General features: G+C 39.0%; 1 protein-coding gene across 2 annotated transcripts; it reads left to right on the top strand.

Annotated features, from left to right (window-relative positions):
- Window positions 1–506: 506 nt before the first annotated feature.
- On the top strand, window positions 507–22,450 carry chp2 (calcineurin-like EF-hand protein 2). 2 transcript variants are annotated; one of them, XM_038307962.1, is made up of 7 exons: window positions 555–709; window positions 7,055–7,127; window positions 11,909–11,989; window positions 12,120–12,244; window positions 12,340–12,401; window positions 19,446–19,568; window positions 21,457–22,450. In XM_038307962.1, exons 1-7 carry the CDS (start codon window positions 643–645, stop codon window positions 21,508–21,510), a joined length of 585 nt encoding a protein of 194 aa, XP_038163890.1. In that variant the 5' UTR covers window positions 555–642; the 3' UTR covers window positions 21,511–22,450. The 2 variants fall into 2 exon arrangements, with proteins under 2 accessions (XP_038163889.1, XP_038163890.1); XM_038307961.1 differs by lacking the exon at window positions 7,055–7,127 and having other exon boundaries at window positions 507–709.
- The last annotated feature ends 95 nt before the right edge of the window (window positions 22,451–22,545 follow it).

Raw genomic sequence — 22,545 nt, 5'->3', positions numbered from 1 at the left:
CTTTTACTTTTATACTTTAAGTAAATTTACAAGCCTGTACTTTGTTACTTTTACTTGAGTAAAGAAGTTTAATCAGTACTTCCACTTTTACCAGAGTATTTTTTAACACAAGTATCTGTACTTTTACTCAAGTACGGTAAGTGAGTACTTTTGCCATCTCTGTCAGTCTTACATTTCTTTAGATCAGGCAGCCATGTGATCTTTTGCCTTCTTTATTTTGTCAGAAGGTGTTATTTAACTTTTGGGATTGATTTTGAAGCTCTTTGTGATCTTTATGTTTGGAAAAGCTCTATTTAAATGAAGTTTTAAATATAATAATAGTTTTCTCTTTCAGGGGCCAGGCCATGCTGTGATCCATCAAGCTTTTTGATAGATACAAAAACACGATCTTTATTTATTTATGTATTATTTTCTTTACAGTAGGGTTGTATAGTTCATCTTCTGCCACATACTCTACTGGTTTTAGAAGAGTGTTAGGGCGGGTCTGTTTGCAGAGACTGAGGTCTGATTGGCTCAGCAGCATGTCTGTTGTTCTGGATCTGGGGGGGCGGGGGTGGTCAGTGTGGAATATAGAAACCCCTCCCTTCAAACTGAGCAAACAGCTGCAGAAAGCCTTGGAGAAGGAGAACAGCAGGCAGCAAGATGGGCTCCAGGAGCTCCAGCCTGAACAACGTCCCAAACGGCCAGGAGCTCCAGCAGCAAACGGGATGTGAGTTTGATCCTCCTCCATTCTTTTGTTTATTTTAGGGGGTGAAAGACACAAGAAACTATGATATCAGATCGGTTTCATTCTGGGGTTCCGCTTTCAGATGTCAGTTTGACCGTTGTCTGTGACTAGAAACAGCTGCAGAGAAACTTCAGCCTCAAACTGCTTTTGTGAATTTAATATGAGCATAAGGAAAGCAATGCACAGACCTGCAGTGTTGACCAAAAACAGCTTTCTTACTAAAGTCTATTCTCCTTTATTCTGATTGAGTTCTGTGAGAGAATTCGTCCTACAAGGAAGAACATGTTGGCACAATATCTGCAGCTCAGTGTGTTCAGAGAAACGGTCAGACCTTTATGTGTGATTCAAAGAATCAAAACCCTAAAGCTCTTGATGCTGCCAGGGAGAGACTGCTCTCTGTGCTGTTTGATATTCTGGTGGTGGTTTGAGTTTCACGCTTCCAATAGAGTTCTTCAGAACTCATCAGGTCGGTTGATCTGTGTCTCCTCCCTCAGCTGTCCTCACTGATAGAGACGCTGACGACAGAAGATAAAACTGTTTTCATGCTTCTGTTTGTCATTGTGCTGCAGAGCTGGACTATTAAACTTGTTCCTTTACAAAACAAGAGGGGTTTAAAACACTTTTGTCTCTGAAGCAACACGTTAGGAGGTTTAAGGATAATAAAGACTCCAGAATATATGATAAATTGTTCTGACACCAACAGAAATACTATCCCAGTTTAGAGTGTAAGTCTCCAACCCTGGAGAACCACCAACCTGTAAACAGCTGAACTAAATGAACGGAGATCTGTGGAGTCAGCTGCAGAGGCGATTCTAGAGTCTGTGGGGGCCCCAAGCAAAAAATCCTAGGGGGCCCTACTGACCAGTGTTCATCACCATTATGTTAGGCTATAAATAATCTGACACCAATGAAAAATGTATTAAATAAAACCTTTTTTTTATTCTAAATGTTCTAAACATGAACAACCTTGTTATTTTGGAAAATATAAAAGAATAAAAGTAAAGAATAAACTAATTAATTAAAATAAATATATAATAAAATAAAAAAAACAGTAAATTACTTTAAAAACCCAATATAAACTTTGTACAAAATATAAAGGAAGTATAGTGAAATTATTGGGGTCCTATACTGCTTCCAGAATTGCTGCTTACGGGCCTTGGCTTGTGCAAATGCAGACATAAGTCCTCCAGATCCAAAGACCTTCGCACACTATACTCTATGGAAATAAGCGCCAGTCCTGAAAGTCTCTCTTGAGACATGGAAAATGAACAATTTTCCTTCAGCTTAGTTACATAATTGTTTTCCAATTTACTGAACGATAGGCCTACAACGTCACCCATTCGCTAGTCTACGTTCATTTTCATTAAGGGAAGTCATCCACCTGGGCTGGGCTGGATTTTGACTGGGCAAAGCCAATGTCAATCAACATTCCATCCAATCTGAATTTTTATATGCAGTTGTGCATCTCCTCAGTCACTATAGCGTTGCAACTTCATGCTCGCCTGTTGCTGTTTATCTACCGGGTGTACAGTAGCTGGCTCTCGGGGGCCCCCCAGCGGCTCGGGGCTCCAAGCAGTTGCTTGGTTTGCCTGTTGACAAGGTGCGCCTCTGGTCAGCTGATGGTGTTTTAGGTTGTAACATAACAATTCTTAAGGAAATAGGAAAAGATTAATGTGCTGAGAAGCTAAAATTTGGTTTTTCACAACGGCGTAAGCCTGAATCATCTAAATCAGGGTTAATCAATTAAAAATCCGCTGGGATCGAATAAAGAAAATCAACAACCAGTAAAGGTCCAGAGACAGTGGCGTGCTTACATAGACACTAGGTGGTGCTAAAGCACTAGGAAGTTTGCCCTTTTTCAAAGAAAATGCCCTTTTGAAACTCGTTTTTTTTTATTATTATTAATAATATATTAAGATTTTACTGAGGTCGGTTTTGAAATGATCTTTTGAAAACCTGAGCCATTAAAAACGACTGAAACAATGCCCCGAAATGAGCCACCAGCCGACCAGCCTATCTCTCTTCCTTTGTCACGTGAACTCGCGCGGTCGCCCGCAGGTCATGCCAGATGCGCAGCATCATAGCAGTTCAGTAGCGTCTTCAGATAGCAGGAACGGTCGCTGACAGGCTGCTTCCCCTGTGCCCTATTAGCCAGGTAATATACAGATCCAGCAAAATCATTTTGTTGTGCATTAAAATGTGTCATTCAGCAGCACCAAACACGCATTTTGCCGACTGGTCACCTGATAAACTAGTTGTCTCCTTGTAAGATGCTATTTTACTTTTTATATTTTATATCCATATTTCTATCTTAAGTGTATATATTAGTCTATTTTATTGCATGACGTATACCCACAGTTTTTAGATATTTTTATAATTTTATTTACCTATTCCATATTATATGTTTCATGTTGCACGATTGTACCATAAAAAACTCCTAGTTTGTGAACTCCTTCACTAACAATGGCAATAAACCTGATTCTGAAAGTTTTACACTGTGGCCCAAATCAATGACAGATAACGTGAGGACGACCACAGAGGCTACAAATAATTTCGGTAGAGTTTGCAATTGCAAATCTACGGAAGAGGATTAGGGCTTCTGAAAAAAAAAATAAGTTAACTGATTTTAAAATTTTATTTCAGTTTAGTATGGGAAAAAAGTCAGAATTCTGACTTTAATCTCAGAATTCTGACTGAATTCTGAGAAAACAGTCAGAATTCTGACTTTTTAACCCTAACCCTTTAAATAAAATTTAAAAATCAGTCAACTTTTTTTTTTTTTGCAGTGGCCCTAATCCTTCCATACAAATCTATGTGTTAAGACAAACGTTTTCTGTTGTATAGTTTTTGTTAGGCAACATAAATTAACACATTTTGGTCTCTTTATTGTCTTAATTGTATATTGATTTAGTAATTGCAGTACAATGCCAAGAAAGGAGGGTTAATCGTATTGAAAAACCATAAAAGCTGTTCACATTTTATTTTTAAGTGGTTTGTACAAAATCAGCAGGTATTAAAATAGCTATTATTTTGTAGGCTACCATAAGTCATATCCACGTGACAAGACTTCCAGTCATGTAGCCCTAATAGCCCATTATTTAAACTAATGTGGAATATTTGTTAAAGCTATTATTATTATTATTATTATTATTATTATTATTATTATTATTATTATTATTATTATTATTATTATTATTATTATTATTATTATTATCATTATTATTGTCATGATGGTTATTATTATTATATTGTAGCCAGTCACAGCAGGGAAGCTCTACCATCAACATCTACCAGGACAGGAGATGAGGAAGAGTTCAGGGAAGACAGAGACAGAAAAAGACGAGGATGAGGGAGAACAGATGGATGAGGGAGAACAGATGGATGAGGGAGAACAGCAGGATGAGGGAGAGCAGATGGGTGAGGGAAAACAGGGAGATGAGCCAGATGAAAGAAGTACGCTTTAGTCTGTTCTATTGGTGATGTGACTTTTTTCCATTGCAAACTCACGTTTAGAGAATGTTACAGATTAAAGTCAAATTTCATTCAACATGCGTGTATTTTTTTTTTTATTAAGTGTTCCACGTGCGCTAAAAAGTGCCCTCCCCCCTCCTGAGCACCTGCCCCCCAAAATGTCTGTGCACGCCTCTGTCCAGAGACATTGTTAATTATAATCTGTTACATTAAACAGAATTTAGCACTGAAATAAAATGAAGTGTTTATGCATCCATGTTATACTTTGACTTTTAAAATAAAAAAAATACAAAAAATAGAATACTTTTCCATTTTTAAATCTAAAGTGTTTTTTGAAGTAGAGAACAACAATCGTTCAATTTGGTATACAGACAATTTCCTGATTCACTGTCAGGTCTAACACCTAAAACACTGTAAAACAAGGAAAGAAAGGCACAGAGTCAGAATTCTTTTTACTCGCCAGGAGAGAAGGAAGAGACCATGCAGGTACATCTTCACCCCACTCTGCCGGTCTTCAGCTTTCTCCTTGCTATTTATTAAAGTTAGAGGGGAGGGTCCCTAGTTACACAAGCTGAGGTTGCACTAAAGGAATAGGAAACAAGAAATACAATTCAATTTGCAGCCTCAGAGAACAGGTCAATTTGCATTTAAATCTCTTGCGGTCAAATGGTCAGAGAACCTCCTGGTTTCGTTAAGCTTGAGCAATACTTCCTGACCTTTGAGTTGACCTAAACTGCTTGTGCAACACCTCTCTGGAACAGTAATATGTCACACATTATACATCATAAGAACAAACATTAAGTATCTTATACATAATTATTCCAACATTCACATATTTTATTAAAACACCTGAACTGACCATTTATATTTTTTTTCTTTCTTTTTAATGGCGTAATGAGAGCAGTGGGCTTTATGCTTTCCTGCAAGACTTTAAACCTGGGTTTGAATGGAGACAAAGCCATTCTAAAGCACATGTCAAGGTGTTTATTTTGAGCCTGGATCATATTTATTTTTGATTCTGTTCATGGTGGAGAATCCTGCTTCACAGAAGCAGGTTGAGTCAAACATCCTCTAAATGTGCAGGGTCATCTTTGAGTACCATTTCACTTTTCTGTCACCATTTCACCACAGTTCTTCCAGCAGTCCACACTTTCTCTGCTCTCTTTTTCTCATCTTCTTCTCCTTCTTTCCCATCGCCTGGCTTGCTATGGGTTTGCCTGATGTGTCTTAAAGTAGCAGCAGCAGCAACCCAGACTGACAGCGGCTCATTTACCGTACAAACATGAGAAGAGGCGCTAGTGAAGTCTTATTATAATAAAACATAACTGCATTCATAGTGAGACTGTAAGAAGAGGCTCAAGGAGAAATAAATAACAAAAAATATGTTTTCTAAATAAAAGCGCAAAGATTTAGGGTTCAATTCAGTTCAGTTTACAATTCACAACACATGTCATCTCACAGCACTTTACAGTTCACCAGATCATACAGTCAAATTGATTCAAAGTTTCTGGGGTTCAAGGAGACAGAAGCAGAAATAGAAAAGGCAGCTGTAAAATGCGGCCCCATCCAGGAAACACACAGCCAGGAAGACGAACTCTGAGGGTTGCGGAGAGAATTAACAAAAATGGTTTCCACTTTAAAGTGCAACTCACCCCATGTAAAATCATCACCCCTTCCTCAGACGGATTCTAAAAAACCCCAGCAAGGCAGGCGGTACAAAGAAATCCTAAGGAGCAGAGTTAAGTATGAGGATAAGTGGTGCGGGTGTGGCCAGGAAGAGGAAAAATAGCCGCTAACCTAGCCTTACATAGCTTAGCTGTAAGGAAAACGGAGAGCAAACAGAGGGACATTGGACAGATCTGTTGTTATATATATATATATATATATATATATATATATATATATATTATACCTAGTAAAATAAAAGTAATAGTCTTTATCAACAAGAGTGATGTTCATTCGCCATATATTAATCCTTGCGAGGGAGAACATAAAGTCTTTGCTGATGTTCGGTTTGTTTTATTTAAGCTAAGTATTTCACCAACTACTTCAAATTAACCAAAGGATGGGAGGGTTTCACAAACATCTTAATCAAAACAAGTTACAAATAGCTTCCCCAAAGAGATGTTGAATAATCTTGAACTTCAGTGAGTCTAACTCCCTTCCAAAACATCTTGCACTGGAGAGCAGCTTTTCAGGCGTCAGTAAGATGAGGTTCATGTCCTGCAACCTGAATTTATACTTTTTGTGCAATAAGGGAAATAAAACACGCTCATATTCAGAAATAAATGGAGGAATAGATGAATACATGGGAAAATAACTTCTCCCACATAGAAGTGGAGGACTTTTTTTTAACCCAGAGTAACAGCAGAGGTTGTGGGAGACTTTGTGGAGTATAATGGACCGGTCCCTTATCAGTTCAAGCTGCTTCACTCAAGGTTCAAAGGTGAAGGACAGTAATTTGCATGTTCTGACCCACAAATGTTTTGCAGGTTCATCAAGGACAACATCTAAATTTGATGCACCTACTGTTCTGCTCATTTTAGAGAACCGGACCCTGTGTTCACCTGGCTAGTAGATCAGCTTTGTGCACTCTCATATATTCAGGAGGGTTTAGTTGACAAAGGCTTCTGCATGTTTTTGTTGGAATCACCTTTATTTGGGTTATTTCCAGGTGATCAGTTGGACCCTATTGGGTTCTGGATTTATTGTGTAATTCAGACAGATATTTATCGAAAATTTCAGAACCAGTGTGAGCCAAATGGGGCTAATTTAAATGGTACTGGCTGTTACACACTCAGAACATCAATCCTAGAGGAACTCAGTGTGACTCTAATTAACTGTTTCTAATTTCAGTCTCTGCTGCCCACCTCCTCCGTCTCTACGAGAGGTTTCAGTTTCTGGATAAAGACAACAGAGGACACCTCAGGTTGGTCCAGCTCAGAACATTGTGGCTCTGGCAGCTGCAGCGTAAACCCGGTTTAATCAGAGACAGATGAAGCGTCATGGTTCTGAACCACATTAATCCTAACTGAAGTAAGAATCTTTACCTGCTGGTAGTCTTTGCTGCCATGTAATCCGGTTCAGACTATTGTTGCGCCGATGCCAGTTTTTGGCCCCGATACCTGGCTGTGCAGTATTGGCCGATAACAATACCATCTGTTTGAAATTGATGTGTGTGTGTATATGAAGAACTGCATACTACTTGGATGTAAAATAATTGCCATCATGGCTTTGTCAAGCTGCTGCCTACCTTTGTGAAGCAGGAAAAAACACTAAAACAAAGTGAATCCAGTAGAACGTTTTATTGCCTACCTGGAATGGGTGACAATAGTTTATTATTATTTGGCTCTCAAAATGGTATCAGTGCTCTATTTGTTGATACTGAAACCACCATTTAAGTGCTGGATCGGGGCCCCGCCTGATACTGGTATTAGTATAAGTGCAACACTAGTTCAGATTATCCCAAATAAATGCAGAACCGGGCACATTTAAGGCCGATGTAGGGACCAGATCTGTTCAGGTGGTCATGAAGTAAAACATTGTGGTTTCCCAGGCAACGATTATAACATAATGCAGCGTCAGTGTGACGATTCAGGAGGATCTGTGGCGTCAGCGTGTCTAATGACCAATGAAGTTTTACCTGATCGATAACAAAACTGAAAAAAGTGTTTAAGTTGAACAAAGTAACTGTTAAACCATGATATAAAGGGGGAGAGCTGGGCAGCGCTGTGGCTAACTGTGTTCAGTAGCTAACAGGTTAGCATCTTTTAGAAGGGTCCATTAGCCATATTATGCTACACTATTTTTAGCTTTGTGTGAACAAAAACTGTTCATTTTCTACATGTAATATAACTGTTTTCTTCGTCTAAAATCTCTATTAAATTTTTGAGATTTTCCATTTATTCTTCCTGCCCTCAGATCTTGAAATAAAAACAATAAAATAAGCTTAGACTTGATTGTTACCTTGTTAAATGGCAGAGCTCAGTCTTAGAAGGCAGTACTTTCCTTCAAGACTAAGGATGATTGCTTTCTACTTTCGGCTACTTTAGATCCCTAATGTAAAATATTAGCAAATATAGGTAATAATATGTTTAGATTCCAAAAGAGATTTGATCCTTAAGAAACGGGAGCAGTACAGTTTATCCGAGTGGAGTTTCCATACTGTATGTTGATGTGAGGGGCCATAAGAAGGGGCAGGGCCCCGAGCAGATCTGGTACCTACACTGGATCTGTTAATCTGTTAAGCATTTTTAAACTAAAACAAAGGAGAAGAGTTTTTATTTAATTGTTAGAGATCTGATATGAACTTTAATCATTGCGATACTAGAAACAGATGCTCCACTAATGAACTAGATATGGACCCTAAGCTGTTCTCTGCCATACAAAACTAATATCTGTAAGAAAGTTACGATCTGATCTTAGCACCAAGCAGCACCTGGCAGTCAGAGAGCATCGTTAAGGTTTCATATTTAACAAATATTAAGAGCTGCTTGTTTCAAACCAATAAACATCTGATGTCCAAACAGGAAATGACCAAGACCAGATTTCAATTCAGTTTATTTATATATAGGTCCTTCTCAAAATTTAAGTATATTGTGATAAAGTTCATTATATTCCATAATGTAATGATAAAACTTGAACATTCCTATATTGTAGATTCATTGCACACTAACTGAAATATTTCAGGTCTTTTATTGTCTTAATACGGATGATTTTGGGATACAGCTCATGAAAACCCAAAATTTAAAAAAGTTAACTTTCAAATAATTATGTACAGTTATGCATTCAATACTTGGTTGGGAATCCTTGTGCAGAAATGACTGCTTCAATGCAGCGTGGCATAAAGGCATCAGCCTGTGGCACTGCTCATAATATGCTATTTTGAGAAGGACCTGTAGCGTCAATTCACAACACATCTCAAGGCACTTTACAGTTCACCAGATCACACAGTCAAATTTATTCAAAGGTTTCATCGACTCAAATACAATCCCTCACACTAAGCATGCTTGTAGCGACAGTAGAGAGGAAAAACTCAATTTTAAGAGGAAGAAACCTACAGCAGAACCAGGCTCAGAGTGAGAACCATCTGCAGAGGCCGACTGGGGTTCAAGGAGACAGAAGCAGAGATACAAACATCAACTGTAAAAGGCGGCCCCATCCAGGAAACACACAGCCAGGCAGCGAGCTCTGAGCCAGCTCCCATGTCAGAGGATGAAGAGAGCACATCCAGCCAGTCACAGTCAGAGAAACAGGACTACACTGGAAAACAAGCCGATCTCCAGCATCTATAAACAAGGGTGTTGATGGAAGCAGCACAGCTGATGTTTCTTACCAGAATGGAGTCACAGCCAAACAGGAACAGACGAGGCAAAACTACTATGAGAAAAAGGAGAGAGAGCAGAACGTTAGAGATTGAACTAATAGATTATGCAGATTGGGAAAATAGAGATAAAATAAAGCAGAATGATGAAATGGGGGTCCCTATGTCCTCCAGCAGTCTAAGCCTATAGCAGCATAACTATAGAGATAGCTCAGGATAACCTGAGTCACTCTAACTATAAGCGTTATCAAAAAGGAAAGTTTTAAGCCTAGCCTTAAAAGTAGACAGGGTGTCTGCCTCACGGACTAAAACTGGTAGTTGGTTCCACAGGAGAGGAGCCTGATAACTAAAATATCTGCCTCCCATTCTATTTTTTAGAAATTCTAGGAACCACTAGTAAACCTGCAGACTGAGAGCGAAGTGCTCTGTTAGGAACATAAGGAACAATCATATCTCTAATATAAGATGGAGCTTGGCCATTTCAGGCTTTATATGTGAGAAGGAGGATTTTAAATTCTATTCTGGATTTAACAAGAGGCCAATGAAGAGAAGAGAGATACGATCTCTCTTTTTCATTTTCATCAGAACTCTGGCTGCAGCATTTTGGATCAGCTGAAGGCTTTTAACTACAGTTTGTGGACTTCCTGATAGTAAAGAATTACAATAGTCCAGCCTTGAAGTAACAAATGCATGGACTAGTTTCTCAGCATCAATCCTAGACAGGATATTTCTAATTCCTGCAATATTCCTGCATGACTTCCTTTGGCGCTCTGTACTCCTCTTCTAATAAGGGCAGATATGTGGAGTCCACATTTGACAGCTGTTCTGTGGATAAATTGTCACACCTGAGCTGTGGATCTCTGCAGCTCATCTAGACTCTCCTAATGCAACTGTCTGTCTTAACTGAATTTGAAAGCAGAAAACTTAAAGTCATCCAGGTTTTTATGTCTTCAAGACACTAATGTAGCCTCTCTAACAGATTAGATTCATCTGGATTTATGGACATTAAAAAAAAAAAATATCTGAGTTTCATCAGTTTAACAGAGGATATTAATCCCATGCTGTCTGATAAAAATCTACCAATTCCAAAAATTCTGCCCAAGGCTGGTCCATCATTATTCCATCCAGATGATTCCGATTAACTTGCGATTGATTTTAGACAATAGAGACAACCTGTTTATCAGTGTTTAGCCCTATTTTCTACTAGACATAGCTCTGGGCTCACCTTTTTCTGTAATCCCTTTGACATGAAAACTGGCTTGGAGCTTTTCTTTAGCAATTACTGTTACCCTTTCTAACTTAGAAAGTATTTATAGATCAATGCAAATATGTTCCTTTTGTATGGTTTCTTTGGTCTCCTTGAACTCCAGCCGGCCTCGGAATGTGACCGGTCACCCTGAGCCTGGTTCTGCTGGAGGTGTCCTCCTGTTCAAAGGGACTTTTTCCTCTCCACTTTCGCTGCATGCATGCTTGTTGTGAGGAATCGCTGTAGAGTCAATAACAAAATGCAAGTGAATCTCTACAGTTCCAACCTGGTCATCCAAAATCCTACAAGGTTATTGATTCAATGCAGAAAGCTGGTTTTCTATCCAACCATCTTGGCCACCAGAGTCAGTGAGGTTGGTGTCCATCTCCATCAGTCTATTGGCAAAAGGTGGGGTACACCCTGGATAGGTTGCCAGTCTAATGCAAGGCGACACAGAAACACAAAATCTTGCACAAACAACTGAGGACAATTCAGAGACACCATTTAACCTAAGAGTTGTGTTTTGGGGCTGAGGGAGGAAGTGGGAGTACCCAAAGAAATCTGCACCATATGCAAGGAAATGAACCCAGGACCAACAGCAACAACCTCACTAACTGTGCCACCATGCAGCCTCAGCTTTTATCTATCTGGCTATCATCTGATTGGACTGTTTCTGTAAAGTACCTTTAGATGGCATGTGTTGTGAATTTGCTCTATGTAAATAAACTTGAGTTGAATTGACTAAGCAGAGTCCTGGGAAATATTCAAAGCTTGGAGATGGTAACTTGCTTTACTGAACCATTTTTACAAGTATCCGAGAGTACAAAGACCTGTGGGTCAACCAGTCCCTTAAAGATGGCCCTCAGGTATGACTGTCTGCATGTGACTCTATGACCTGTCCAGGGAGTCCTTGCAAATGACTGCTGGAGTTCAGAACCAGTACACCCCATCCAGCAGCGGGTTTAGAAGACGGGTAGATGATAGACTTCAAAACAATCTGTAGACATGAGTTCTGGTTGTTCTGGGGCAGAAATTCCTGCACAAATAACATATAAAGATGTTGATTATAATTGCATTTGTTGTATTTTTTTGGTTTAACTTAACATTTCACCTTCTTACTTTGATTCTTTTTGTGTCTCAGGCCCGAGGACTTTGAAGCAGTGCTGGAGTTGTCTGAGAATCCCATTGGTGACAGAATAGTTGAAGCCTTTTTCAAGCCAGGGTACACAACTGGATACCTGCTTTTCTCAGTTAATTCTAGATTATAGCCATCATGTTTTTACAGTAGTGGGTCCAGTCTGTCCGTCAGAACAGGAAATCAGTAAACGTTAAGACTTCCTTCCTTTTTGCAGCCAGGAAACGGTGGACTTCCCTTCCTTTGTCCGAGTTCTGGCTCACTTTCGTCCAACTGAGAAAAACCGAAATAGAGACAAAGGACAGCCGGATCCGGCCAACAGCAGAACCCAGAAACTTAAATGTCAGTATATGTTTCAAATTCTCTCTAATTTAACTAGCATACTTTGAAAAAAAAGAAAAAAAAGAACCAATAATTGAGAAAATGTCTGTCTTTAGTTGCCTTCCGGCTGTACGACCGGGACAGAGACGGAAAGATCTCCAGAGCGGAGCTTCTTCAGGTTTGTGACTCTTTTTCTTTTTAATAAAAATTATTTACTTTGCAAGAATCTTGATTAAGAAATAAGCTCAACATTTGATTTAACAACAAAAAGCTAACTGATCCAAATTGATGCAGAACATATCCTTACAATTCTGAATGCGTGTTTAATTCAGTTTACTGATAGAGTGCCAAGTAGGGGTGTAAATAACAATCGTTTTCGACACGTCCGCAAAGAGAATCGATTCATGTTTTTTTTTCCTCCGGTCTATTTTTATCCATTTGCTCCTGGGCGTAACTCTCCCTCCCGTGCTGCGGTGCCGCTAAACCTATTTTTCCCACTTACCTCGCTTCCTGGTTATACTCTTACAGCAGTGTGTTGCAGTGAGCTTGACACAGACATTTTTAATTTATGCTCAATATTGAAGCGTGGTCTGTGCTGAACGCTGTGGGTCTAGATAAGGCCGAGGCGGCGAGGAAGTGGGGGCAAGTTTAGTCCGACGACGGAGGGGGGAGGGCCAAAAAGAGCGGAGATCCAGGTGGAAAAAGGGTCCCAGCGTTCTCGCGCACCTCGCTCTTCTAGCGGGTCAAACTTCACGAGTTGTTTTCCTCAAAACAAGCTGGCCTCCTGTCTGCGGCACTGTTTGCGGTCAGCTACAATTTGGGAGAGGAGCAGCGGAGCGTCTGTGGAGGGGGAGGGGACGTCTGGAGCCGAGGTATTGCATTGCACTGATTTTCTGCAGTATTTTTTGATGCAACTTTTCTACTTCTGTTATTTGCTGTTGTTTCTAAAAAAAAATGCATAACGATATTACAGCTTTCATTGATCTATTTCAAACTTGAAACTTTGTTTAGCCTGTAAGGTGTAAAAAAAAAAAGAGAAAAAAAAAGAAAATTAACCGATTAACAGAATCGTATCGTGGTGTATTCTTGAGTATCGAAAATAATCGAATCGTTGGGTCAGGAAATCGATACTGAATCGAATCGCCATGATGGATGTAATTTACACACCTAGTAAATACAATACATTTATTTGGGGTCCCTTGAATCTGTTATTTTGCTTTGTTTCATGATACAGAGAAAATACTTAAAAGATAAGAGTGGGTTTTACCTCTTTTTACCTCTGCACAATTGTGTATCTTTAAAAGAAAAAACAGCATAAATCCACATATAACAGACATATTTAGACTATATTTTGTTAAATAGGGACAGATTTACTTTCTGTCTTAGTCGCTGGTAATTTCAAATGCACACCTTTTCAAAGTGGAAAAAAATCATAATTCCTCATTCATCAGAGCCGCACAGCATCTAGTGTGTAGTGCTTATAACAATTTTACAAATGTAGCAAGAAATGCTGCTTTTCTTTTAAAACAAAATACACCCTTATTTTCACTTCAAGCATAGAAAACCAAGCATGCATATTTTTGCATGGGACCAATAACATCAGATCAATAGTGTCCTACTAAAGTTGAAATCAAAGGAGAGAACAGAGCTTTTAGCCTGGTTCTACTGTAAGCTTTTCACTGCATTTTGTGATTTGCGTGATAGGAAAAGTTATAGTTTAGTCCTGAACAAATGCATAAACCATATCCTCAGTGTCACCCTTGGACAAGATATTCTGATTTTTGCAATATTCTGGAGATTAAAGAAGGAAATTCATGAACCTGTTTAAAGCAGGATTTTAATCACAAGTCCCGATCAAAAATAACACCAAGTTTTTTTTTTATGTGATTATCTGAGGCCAATTTAATCTGGATGAAATGACTCACTCATCAGCTTCTTTTTAAAGTCTGGTCTAAAACAATAACTGTTTTAAAACAAGTCATCTAGGTTTTTATGTCTATGCAATGGGCGACTTTCTTCAAGATGTGTGGACCAATATACCTCAGTATCGTCAACATAACAGTGGAAAATAATCACATGCTGTCTGATAATTCTACCAATTCAAACCATATTTATGACAAAGAAAATTAACCATAGAACCAGTTTAAACCCCAACATGAACAGAATCCATAAAGCCAAAGCAGAGAACAGTGAAGGGGTCCAGAGTCTGATCCAGCAGCCTGCAGAACCTTTGTCCCTCTTACGCAGTGGCGGCTGGTGAAAAATATTTTTGGTGGGGCTGATATAGCCTAGTGTATGTCTCCAACTAATCCGGAATAAGAATTCAAATAAACAATTGGACAATACATACAATTTAACAGTAATGATTTAATTTACTATATAATAACAGTAACAGTGATGATTTGGGTCACTGTGACGGGGTTCTTTGGCCTCCAAGAATCCAGTCTCAGTCGGGTTACCGGTGTTGGTGATTTATTGAGCTCAAAAACTCAAAACAGGGTGCAAAAGAAACTAAACATATACAAGATACTCTGGGCCTCAGCCTCCCTCCAGTTACCAGCAATGTAACAAAGAAACAGAAAACAAAAATTGCCGCTTTTCTTCCCACAGCCCTCATTAAATAGTTTAAGCCCCTCACATCAGGCTCTCTTATTTCTGATTTCTTCTCATTAATCAGTTTTGTCCATATATTACCTCCACAAACAATTGATGTACAAAAACAAATAATTTTTACAACTTAATTCTTTTACACAGATTCATTGACTTATTCAATTACACCAAACTGGGTTTGAACCCAGCAATGACGCAGCCAGACTGAAGATGACAGTCTGGCTGCGTCCCCCCCCCCCCACACACACACACACACACGGCTAACCCCACTGAAATATTAAGTGTGCACCCTCAATACGCCAGCAGGTAACCAGGAACAGCTTGTGTGTTTTAAGTTCATGGAGCTACTGGTCTCAGCGCGAGTGTATTGGTCCTCACAAACACAGTATAACAGGAATGTGTGTGTGGCGCGCAAAGTTAGAGAGGTTGTTTTAAGCGACGAGGTGGATTCGTCACAGTCACAATAACCATGACATGAAATGTTCATATCCTACAACAGGGATGTTCTTCTGGCAAACGGGTAGATAAATAAGGATCTCACCGAATTTGGTGGAAGCTGCATCTCGTTCGTTACATTCGCCATCTTCCCTCTAACTGTCTGCACCTGCGCTTGGGTTCAGAAGCCTGTTAAAGCGCAGTATTTTCAGCGCCCCAATACCATAAAGTTCCGAGACGCTGATTGGCCATTAAATTCACCTAGCAATAGTACATGATTGACAGATTCTCTGCAAATGTGGGTCAGTCTGATCAGCGCCCCCAGAACAGAGACGGTAGGAGTCTGTCTGTGGAAATCCACAAATTAATGACAGTAGATAGGGAAATGTAGTTTATATAATTTGTTTTGCTTATAGGTACACACTCTAGAGAGTAAAACTGACATTTATGAGTTAATTTCTAAAAATATATTTTACGTTTCTCTCTTCTTATCAGGGAGGGCGGTGCCCCAGCGCCCCCTATGGGCCGGCCGCCACTGCTCTTACGGTTCTGGTCCGTTCCTCGCGGGCCTCATGCAATAACTGTTGGTACAAACAGATTCCTTCCTTAATCGTCCGTGCGAGTGATTTAGGAGGACTTCACCATTTTTCTCCTATTTCTCAGCTTCTCTGAGGTACAAACAAATTTCACTAGTGCTCCAGACTTCACGTTGGAGTCTTACACAATCAGTCAGCTGTTACCCAAACCTAGTTTTTCACTAAATGGCCACATTTATTGTTACTCGGAAGTAAATATCCATTTTATTGTGGTATATCGTTATGTATTATGCAACTCCAAAATCTTAGTTTACACTTTTATTCCCTGATGGCAGAGCAATCGTTCAATACACTTTCAGCTGGCATGTCAGTATCAAGAGTAATTTGGTTTGATTTATTATCAGTTCATGAAAAGAAAGAACAGTCAGAGATCAAGCTACTATTGAAATAACATCTGGAACAGAAAATGGATGAAAAAGGATAGAAGTTCAGAAAAACTCCTTTAACGCTCAGACTTGCATTCAATTTGATTGATTGGGTTTGGGTCTGTCTGAATTTGTTAAATACACACACCTAATTAAAATGTCTGCCTATTAAAAGGAGATTTTGCAAAAAGTTGCCATGTTGGTTAGCAGTAAACTGACATTAAGCATTTGCATCACATTTTGCACCTCATGCTTCCATCAGTAGTTTTCATTGACTGTTTTTCATTGTTAAGGAAAACTGTTTTTAAACCTTAAAGCTTATTTCCCCGGTTCTGATCACTCAGGAACAGTGTTGTATAAAGTACTGAAATCTCGGAGTCAAGTAAAAGTACAAGTACCTCTCCAAAATATGACTTTGGGGAAAGTCCAAGTCGCTGACTGAAATGTTACTTGAGTATCTGTGATATCTATACTTAAAGTATCTGAGATGGCTTCAACTTAAAGGAATAGTACACCCAAAACATGATTAGCCTTCATTTTCTACTCACCTCCATGCTGAACAACACTCTGGAGTACTTTTTTGATATCTCAAATGCATCTGGAGATCTGGGAGACTTCTTGCTGTCTGCTGACATTCAAATAATGGAGGTCTATGGCGCCCGAGACAGAAAGGTCCACAAAAGTCCACAAAAACTTGTCAATATTCCTCCATACTGCTCGTCCAATGTAATCCAAGTGTCCTGAGTGGGTAGCATCCAGAATTTACTCGAAACAAAGTCATTTAGAACGTTTTAGAGCCTAAACAGTAGTGTATAGGATTTCCTAATAGCGCCCCCATGCGCGCTCACGATTCTACGGAAGCCGGCAGACCAAACCAGCGCATTCAGCTCGGCAAAGAACTCATGCTCTTCCTCAACACTGAAGTCCTCAGACATTTTTCTTTCGTTGTTTCTTTCTTTGCACAGGTAAACAGCACATTTCTTCTTCTACGCTTGCATTATCGGCAGACCAGACGCTGAATGCGCACTTCCTTCCGGTTTGGTCTGCCGGCTTCCGTAGAATCGTGAGCGCGCATGGGGGCGCTATTAGGAAATCCTATACACTACTGTTTATGCTCTAAAAACATTCTAAATGACTTCGTTTCGAGTAAATTCTGGATGCTACCCACTCAGGACACTTGGATTACATTGGACGAGCAGTATGGAGGAATATTGACACGTTTTTGTGGACTTTTATGGACCTTTCTGTCTCGGGCGCCATGGACCTCCATTATTTGAATGTCAGCAGACAGCAAGAAGCCTCCCAGATCTCCAGATGCATTTGAGATATCAAAAAAGTACTCCAGAGTGTTGTTCAGCATGGAGGTGAGTAGAAAATGAAGGCTAATCATGTTTTGGGTGTACTATTCCTTTAAGTATAAGAATTACTGTAAAAATAGATCTACTCAAGTAATGTAGGGAAAAGTATAAGTAAAAAGTAAGTGCAGTTTGAATGACATTTTTTCCCATTTTGGTAAACTTTGAAGGTTAAATTCACTTAAAATAATATAAACAACCAAGTGTAGTCCCCACTTTGTAGTCATTAGGCGGGGTCAAAACACTCACGTTTGTCTCGCTCATTTTACTTATTTTTTTTACTTAGTAACTAAACCAAACATTGAAAATGTATCGGAGTAAAAGTACGCAATTAAGTTTGTAAATGTAGTGAAGTAAAAGTGAAAGTTCTCAAAAAAATTTATACTCTTGGAAAGTATAAAGTACTCCAAAATATACTTAAGTACAGTAGTGAAGTATTTTTACTTCGTTACTATACAACACTGCTCGGGAAATATATATGAATAAAATAACCGTGAGACATGAGAACAGATTTTGACAGAAACTGTAATCTTAATCAGACCAGAAGTTGCTCTGAGTTACAGAAGGCAGCTGCTTAGCAAGGGAGCTCACAGTTACAGAAGCATTTTATTCAACTCCAGTCTGCCACATCATTAACTCAAACACATATGTAAATTAGGATATAGGACATAATGACTTTTTATCCTGACAGAGCAAAAGTCCTAATAAACGACTTGGGAAAACATTAGTTCTGACATGTACAAGCAGATGTTATTAGGGTTTAACAGACTCAAAAAAATTTAAATAAAATAATCCTAACAGACCAAATTTTTATAGTTTTTTTTGTGTTCTGTACCAGTGCAACCACGGCCTTTACCCCCCTTGTAATGTATGTCCCACTGCTTGGCTTTTACTGAGCTGTTTATTTCTACTGCTCCGCTCCTTCAGCAGAACTTTGATCTGCGTACCATTAAAACTATTCTTCTTTGTCTTCCTGCCTTTTCTATGAATGAACACCATAAGACAAAGCAGGGGAGGTCGTACCCTTATATGGCACTATCTGGAATAATTATGCAGATTTACATTTTACAGGAACGTGTGCTCATTTAAGCACTTTTAGACTATATCAAGTTTATCAGGATCCTTTAGGATCATTAACTGAAGTTAAGAGCAAATGGTAGAAGAAAAAGTGAGAGAAATTTACAAGAATAAGAAGATATTGTTGCATGAGGCCCATTGTTCCATTGATCACCCAGAATGGAGCAGACTTCAGATGTTGGCTGAAGAAATCACATCTGACTTTAGATTATTCTGGTCTAATGAGGAGATTGGGTTACATTTGGAGACTTAAGGTGGAAGTTGTGCGGCTCCTGAACACGTCCACAGCATTAAGCCCGCTGGTTCAGCCTAACTAAAAGAGACTGCCCAGAGCAGAACCAGCCTACACACCATAACTCAGAACCCATGTTGGAGGCGGGTTGTAAACAGTGCCGTGAATCTGATCACTGATGATCAATCGGCAGAGGAACCAGACCAGGCTGGTGGTTTAGATGGTTGGTTCTGCAGATATTTTGACCAACTGGTTCCGGAATTAAAAGAGTTTACAGCTCTACAGATCTGACCTGTTGTATTGTGTTCTGATGCATGACAGCCTAAAGTTTAAAGACATCCAATTTGACATCCTTCTGCATGTATCGGTTCCACTTCTTCAGCACCAAGTTGGAGGAACTTTATGTTTCAGTTGAATTCAAAATAAAATGCAAAATCTAATCTAAATACAACAAAGAATCAGAACCTTGACCCAGAATAAAACCTGATACTTCTGCATAAAAGCCGCCATGAGACCCGGTTATTGACAAAATGCTGGTTCTGCTACTGCCAGGTGCTGAGGGAAATGCTGGGTATGCAGGTGACAGAGGAGCAGCTGCAGAGCATCGCAGAGAGGGCCATCCAGGAAGCGGACCTGGACAAGGACGGCGCCATCTCCTTCGATGAGTTCAGGAAGGTGGGTCCAATTGAGCTTGGTTCTGCTTTCATTTTACTGACTGTAGGACATCTTAATGATGAGGTATCATCACTAAGTTACTGGAGGTCAGGTTAACTCCACCCAGAGCCAAAGAACCAGAACAGTTTGTTTTGCAGACAATACGCTCTAAAGAACTAACTTGTATCTTTGCTCAGATTAAAGGTTTAAACACAGGAAGGTAAGACTCTGTGCAGTAACATTTGTTCCATTATTGTGGCTAAGAATGCATTAAAAAATTCTATCTAAAAAAAGCAAACAAAAACATTTTAATCACAAAAATTTTGAGAGTAACTTCTCTGGTTTCTTAAAAAACCAGAGGATGAGTTAATAAGTTAAGTTAATATTTTTTTTTAAATATTAACATATTTTCAAATTCTATTTTTTCCGCATTTTTTTTTATCTTAAATTATTTATAATTGTTTTGTTTTTTTTATAAATCTTTTTTTTTTTTTTTTTTTGTCCTTTTCAGATTTTTACAAATTGCATACTTTCAAATTTTAACACGTCAGTCATTTCACTCCTGAGGCTTTCCTCTGCAAAGCTGCATTTCTATTGGTCTGCATGGATGTTGGTAACAACGTTTTGATTGGTCAAGAGCGAGAATTTGTATGGGGCTGGACGTTAAGAGAATGTGTTCTGTAAAAGCCACTTCGAAAAAGCATTTTAAATAACTCAATCTTAAAAAGAGAAACTATAAAAAAGAAAGTCTGAAAAAAGAAATGTTAAAACAATAATTTGGTAAGATTAATGGTAAACTGCCAGGAACATTGATCGTGATTAGCAAAGAATTTCCATTAGACTGAAGCAGAAATGTTTCATTTAAGTAGAAAATACATTTATCCATCAATACTAACATACTTTTTTATTGGATTTATCTCTGCAGAAGCTCTAATTTCTTTACATTTAGGGCTGCATTTCACCACTTTCTCCATTTTAAATGTCGAGCAGGTTTTTACCATTTGTCCTGCTGAGTTCTGAAACAGATCAGAAATCAGGATGATTTCACTCAGACTGATCACTTATTGTGTTAAAATGACGCTGTTGTGGCATCAGCTTCCAGCTTTATTGAAGTCCAAATGTTAAACGTTAAGTAACCAGATGAAATGACGTTTTGGTTTTATTTTTATCTGCTCCCAACTACTCTTCACTCCCGAAGGGCACATGATTAATTTGCGGTGCAGGCTGGAATGCAGTCGGTGTTAAATGACACTGATGTGTATGTTGCTCATTTACACAGTCAGCAGTCCTTTGCTGCAACCATGTTTGACTTTTCATTGAGACTTTTCTTTTATCTTCATATTTCTGTAAGATTAGTTTTTTGCTTCTCAATGGAGAAATATTGCACTCTTCCTTCTGCAGTCATAGTTTTGAGCACAGGTTAGTTAAACTGACACCACTGTCATTGTTTAGATTGGTTAGACTGGATAATCCCACTAGGCTGAGTTTAGCTTGTGGTTTAGCTATTTTCAACCCAACAGTCCAAAAATCCTCTACCTCTACCCAAACCTCAGCAGCTACTTAAACCTGCATGTTTCTGACACCATTTCTGATTTTTATCATAGTTGTGGGAGCATTTTCAATTCTTTAAGTTGTGAAAATGACTAAGTCAAGATTAGAATAAGTCAAGTCAAAAAGTCAAGTCTAAAATATTAGAATCCGGTAAAACAGAAAGGACCATGAGATCAAAAGTATGGATTTAATCTTCTGAATCAATAGAATACGAGTTTATTAAATGGTAAAGATAAATAATAAGCAACTCTAAATGACAGGAAGATACATGTTATCGTTTATTTAAAACAAATAGAAAAAACAAGAATGAACTGATGATTCAGCTTTAGCTCCCGTTCTAAATATGTTTTGTTTTCAGTCGCTGGAGAAAGTGAACATCGACCACAAGATGAGTATTCGCTTCCTGGAATAAAGATGCAGCTTCAACCGAGGATCTGAAGACTCGTCTCTGACTGGTCTCACCTGCTGCTGGATCTGGACAGACACCCATTTACAAGACCTGCTCCACATGCTGGGCTTTAGACAACAGGGGGAGGGGAAGCATATGTTTAGTGGTCATCAGGAAGGTTAGAGTCTAGTGAAAATGGTTCTTTGAAAACGAAGCTAATCAATTATAGATCCATCAAATAGGGAAGAGGGAAATAGTTAAAGCCTTAGTCTCTTTAATTTTAATCATTCTGATTTCCAGAGAGGAAATCCCGACATTTAGCATCTCAGAAAAGGTTGAGAAAAAGTTGAATATTGAAACCTGATGTCATACCCTAATCAGCTTATTAACACAGGATTGAAAGTCATCAAAAGATCCAAGCATATTCATAGAGGTGCGAGTGAAAGGAAACAGTTGGAAAATATGCGTCAGTAAAAATTAGAGCAAGAAGATTTGGGGGAGCTTAGTAGAGAGGTCGAGGTCCACTGCGCATCCTACACATAGGCTTAAGCGTTAGATGGCCCAAAAGTAATCTTCTCAACTGAAAGGAAAATTTGCATTTTCATTTAATTTACCAGGGTGCTTTAGAGAACCTCCTGTTTGAGAAGGCTGCTCACACTTAGCCTAAATGTGCCTGTTAAAAGAGTTCCTGTTAAAAGAGAGTTCTTCCTCCCCACTATCCCTGTATACGTGCTCAATGCAGGAGAATATCTACCGTCAGAGAGGCTGGTTTCCTTTTTTTAGCAGAACTTGGCACTGGCCTACCTGCCAAAGAGTCTTTCCAATGACCATAGTGGTACTGGTTTTGATTGGGCTGCAACTGGGTCTGACCTATAGAAATCCTATAAACGCTAACCCTAATGACCTTCTGTAACAACTGCTATTAAATGTGGAAAAAGGCATAAATAAAACCTTTTTAAGCTCACTGGAGTCACATTTTCTCAAATTAAATGTTTTTGCTTTGTCACAGGTCGATGTCGAGGCCTCTGTATGCACCCTCCAGAAAATGTCTGCGCTTTA

The sequence above is a fragment of the Cyprinodon tularosa genome, unplaced genomic scaffold (assembly GCF_016077235.1).
Source record: "Cyprinodon tularosa strain WSP-4 unplaced genomic scaffold, ASM1607723v1 ctg625, whole genome shotgun sequence".
Lineage (NCBI taxonomy): Eukaryota > Metazoa > Chordata > Actinopteri > Cyprinodontiformes > Cyprinodontidae > Cyprinodon > Cyprinodon tularosa.
The sequence above is the reverse complement of the archived record's forward strand: the minus strand, read 5'-3'. Positions and strand labels throughout refer to the sequence as shown.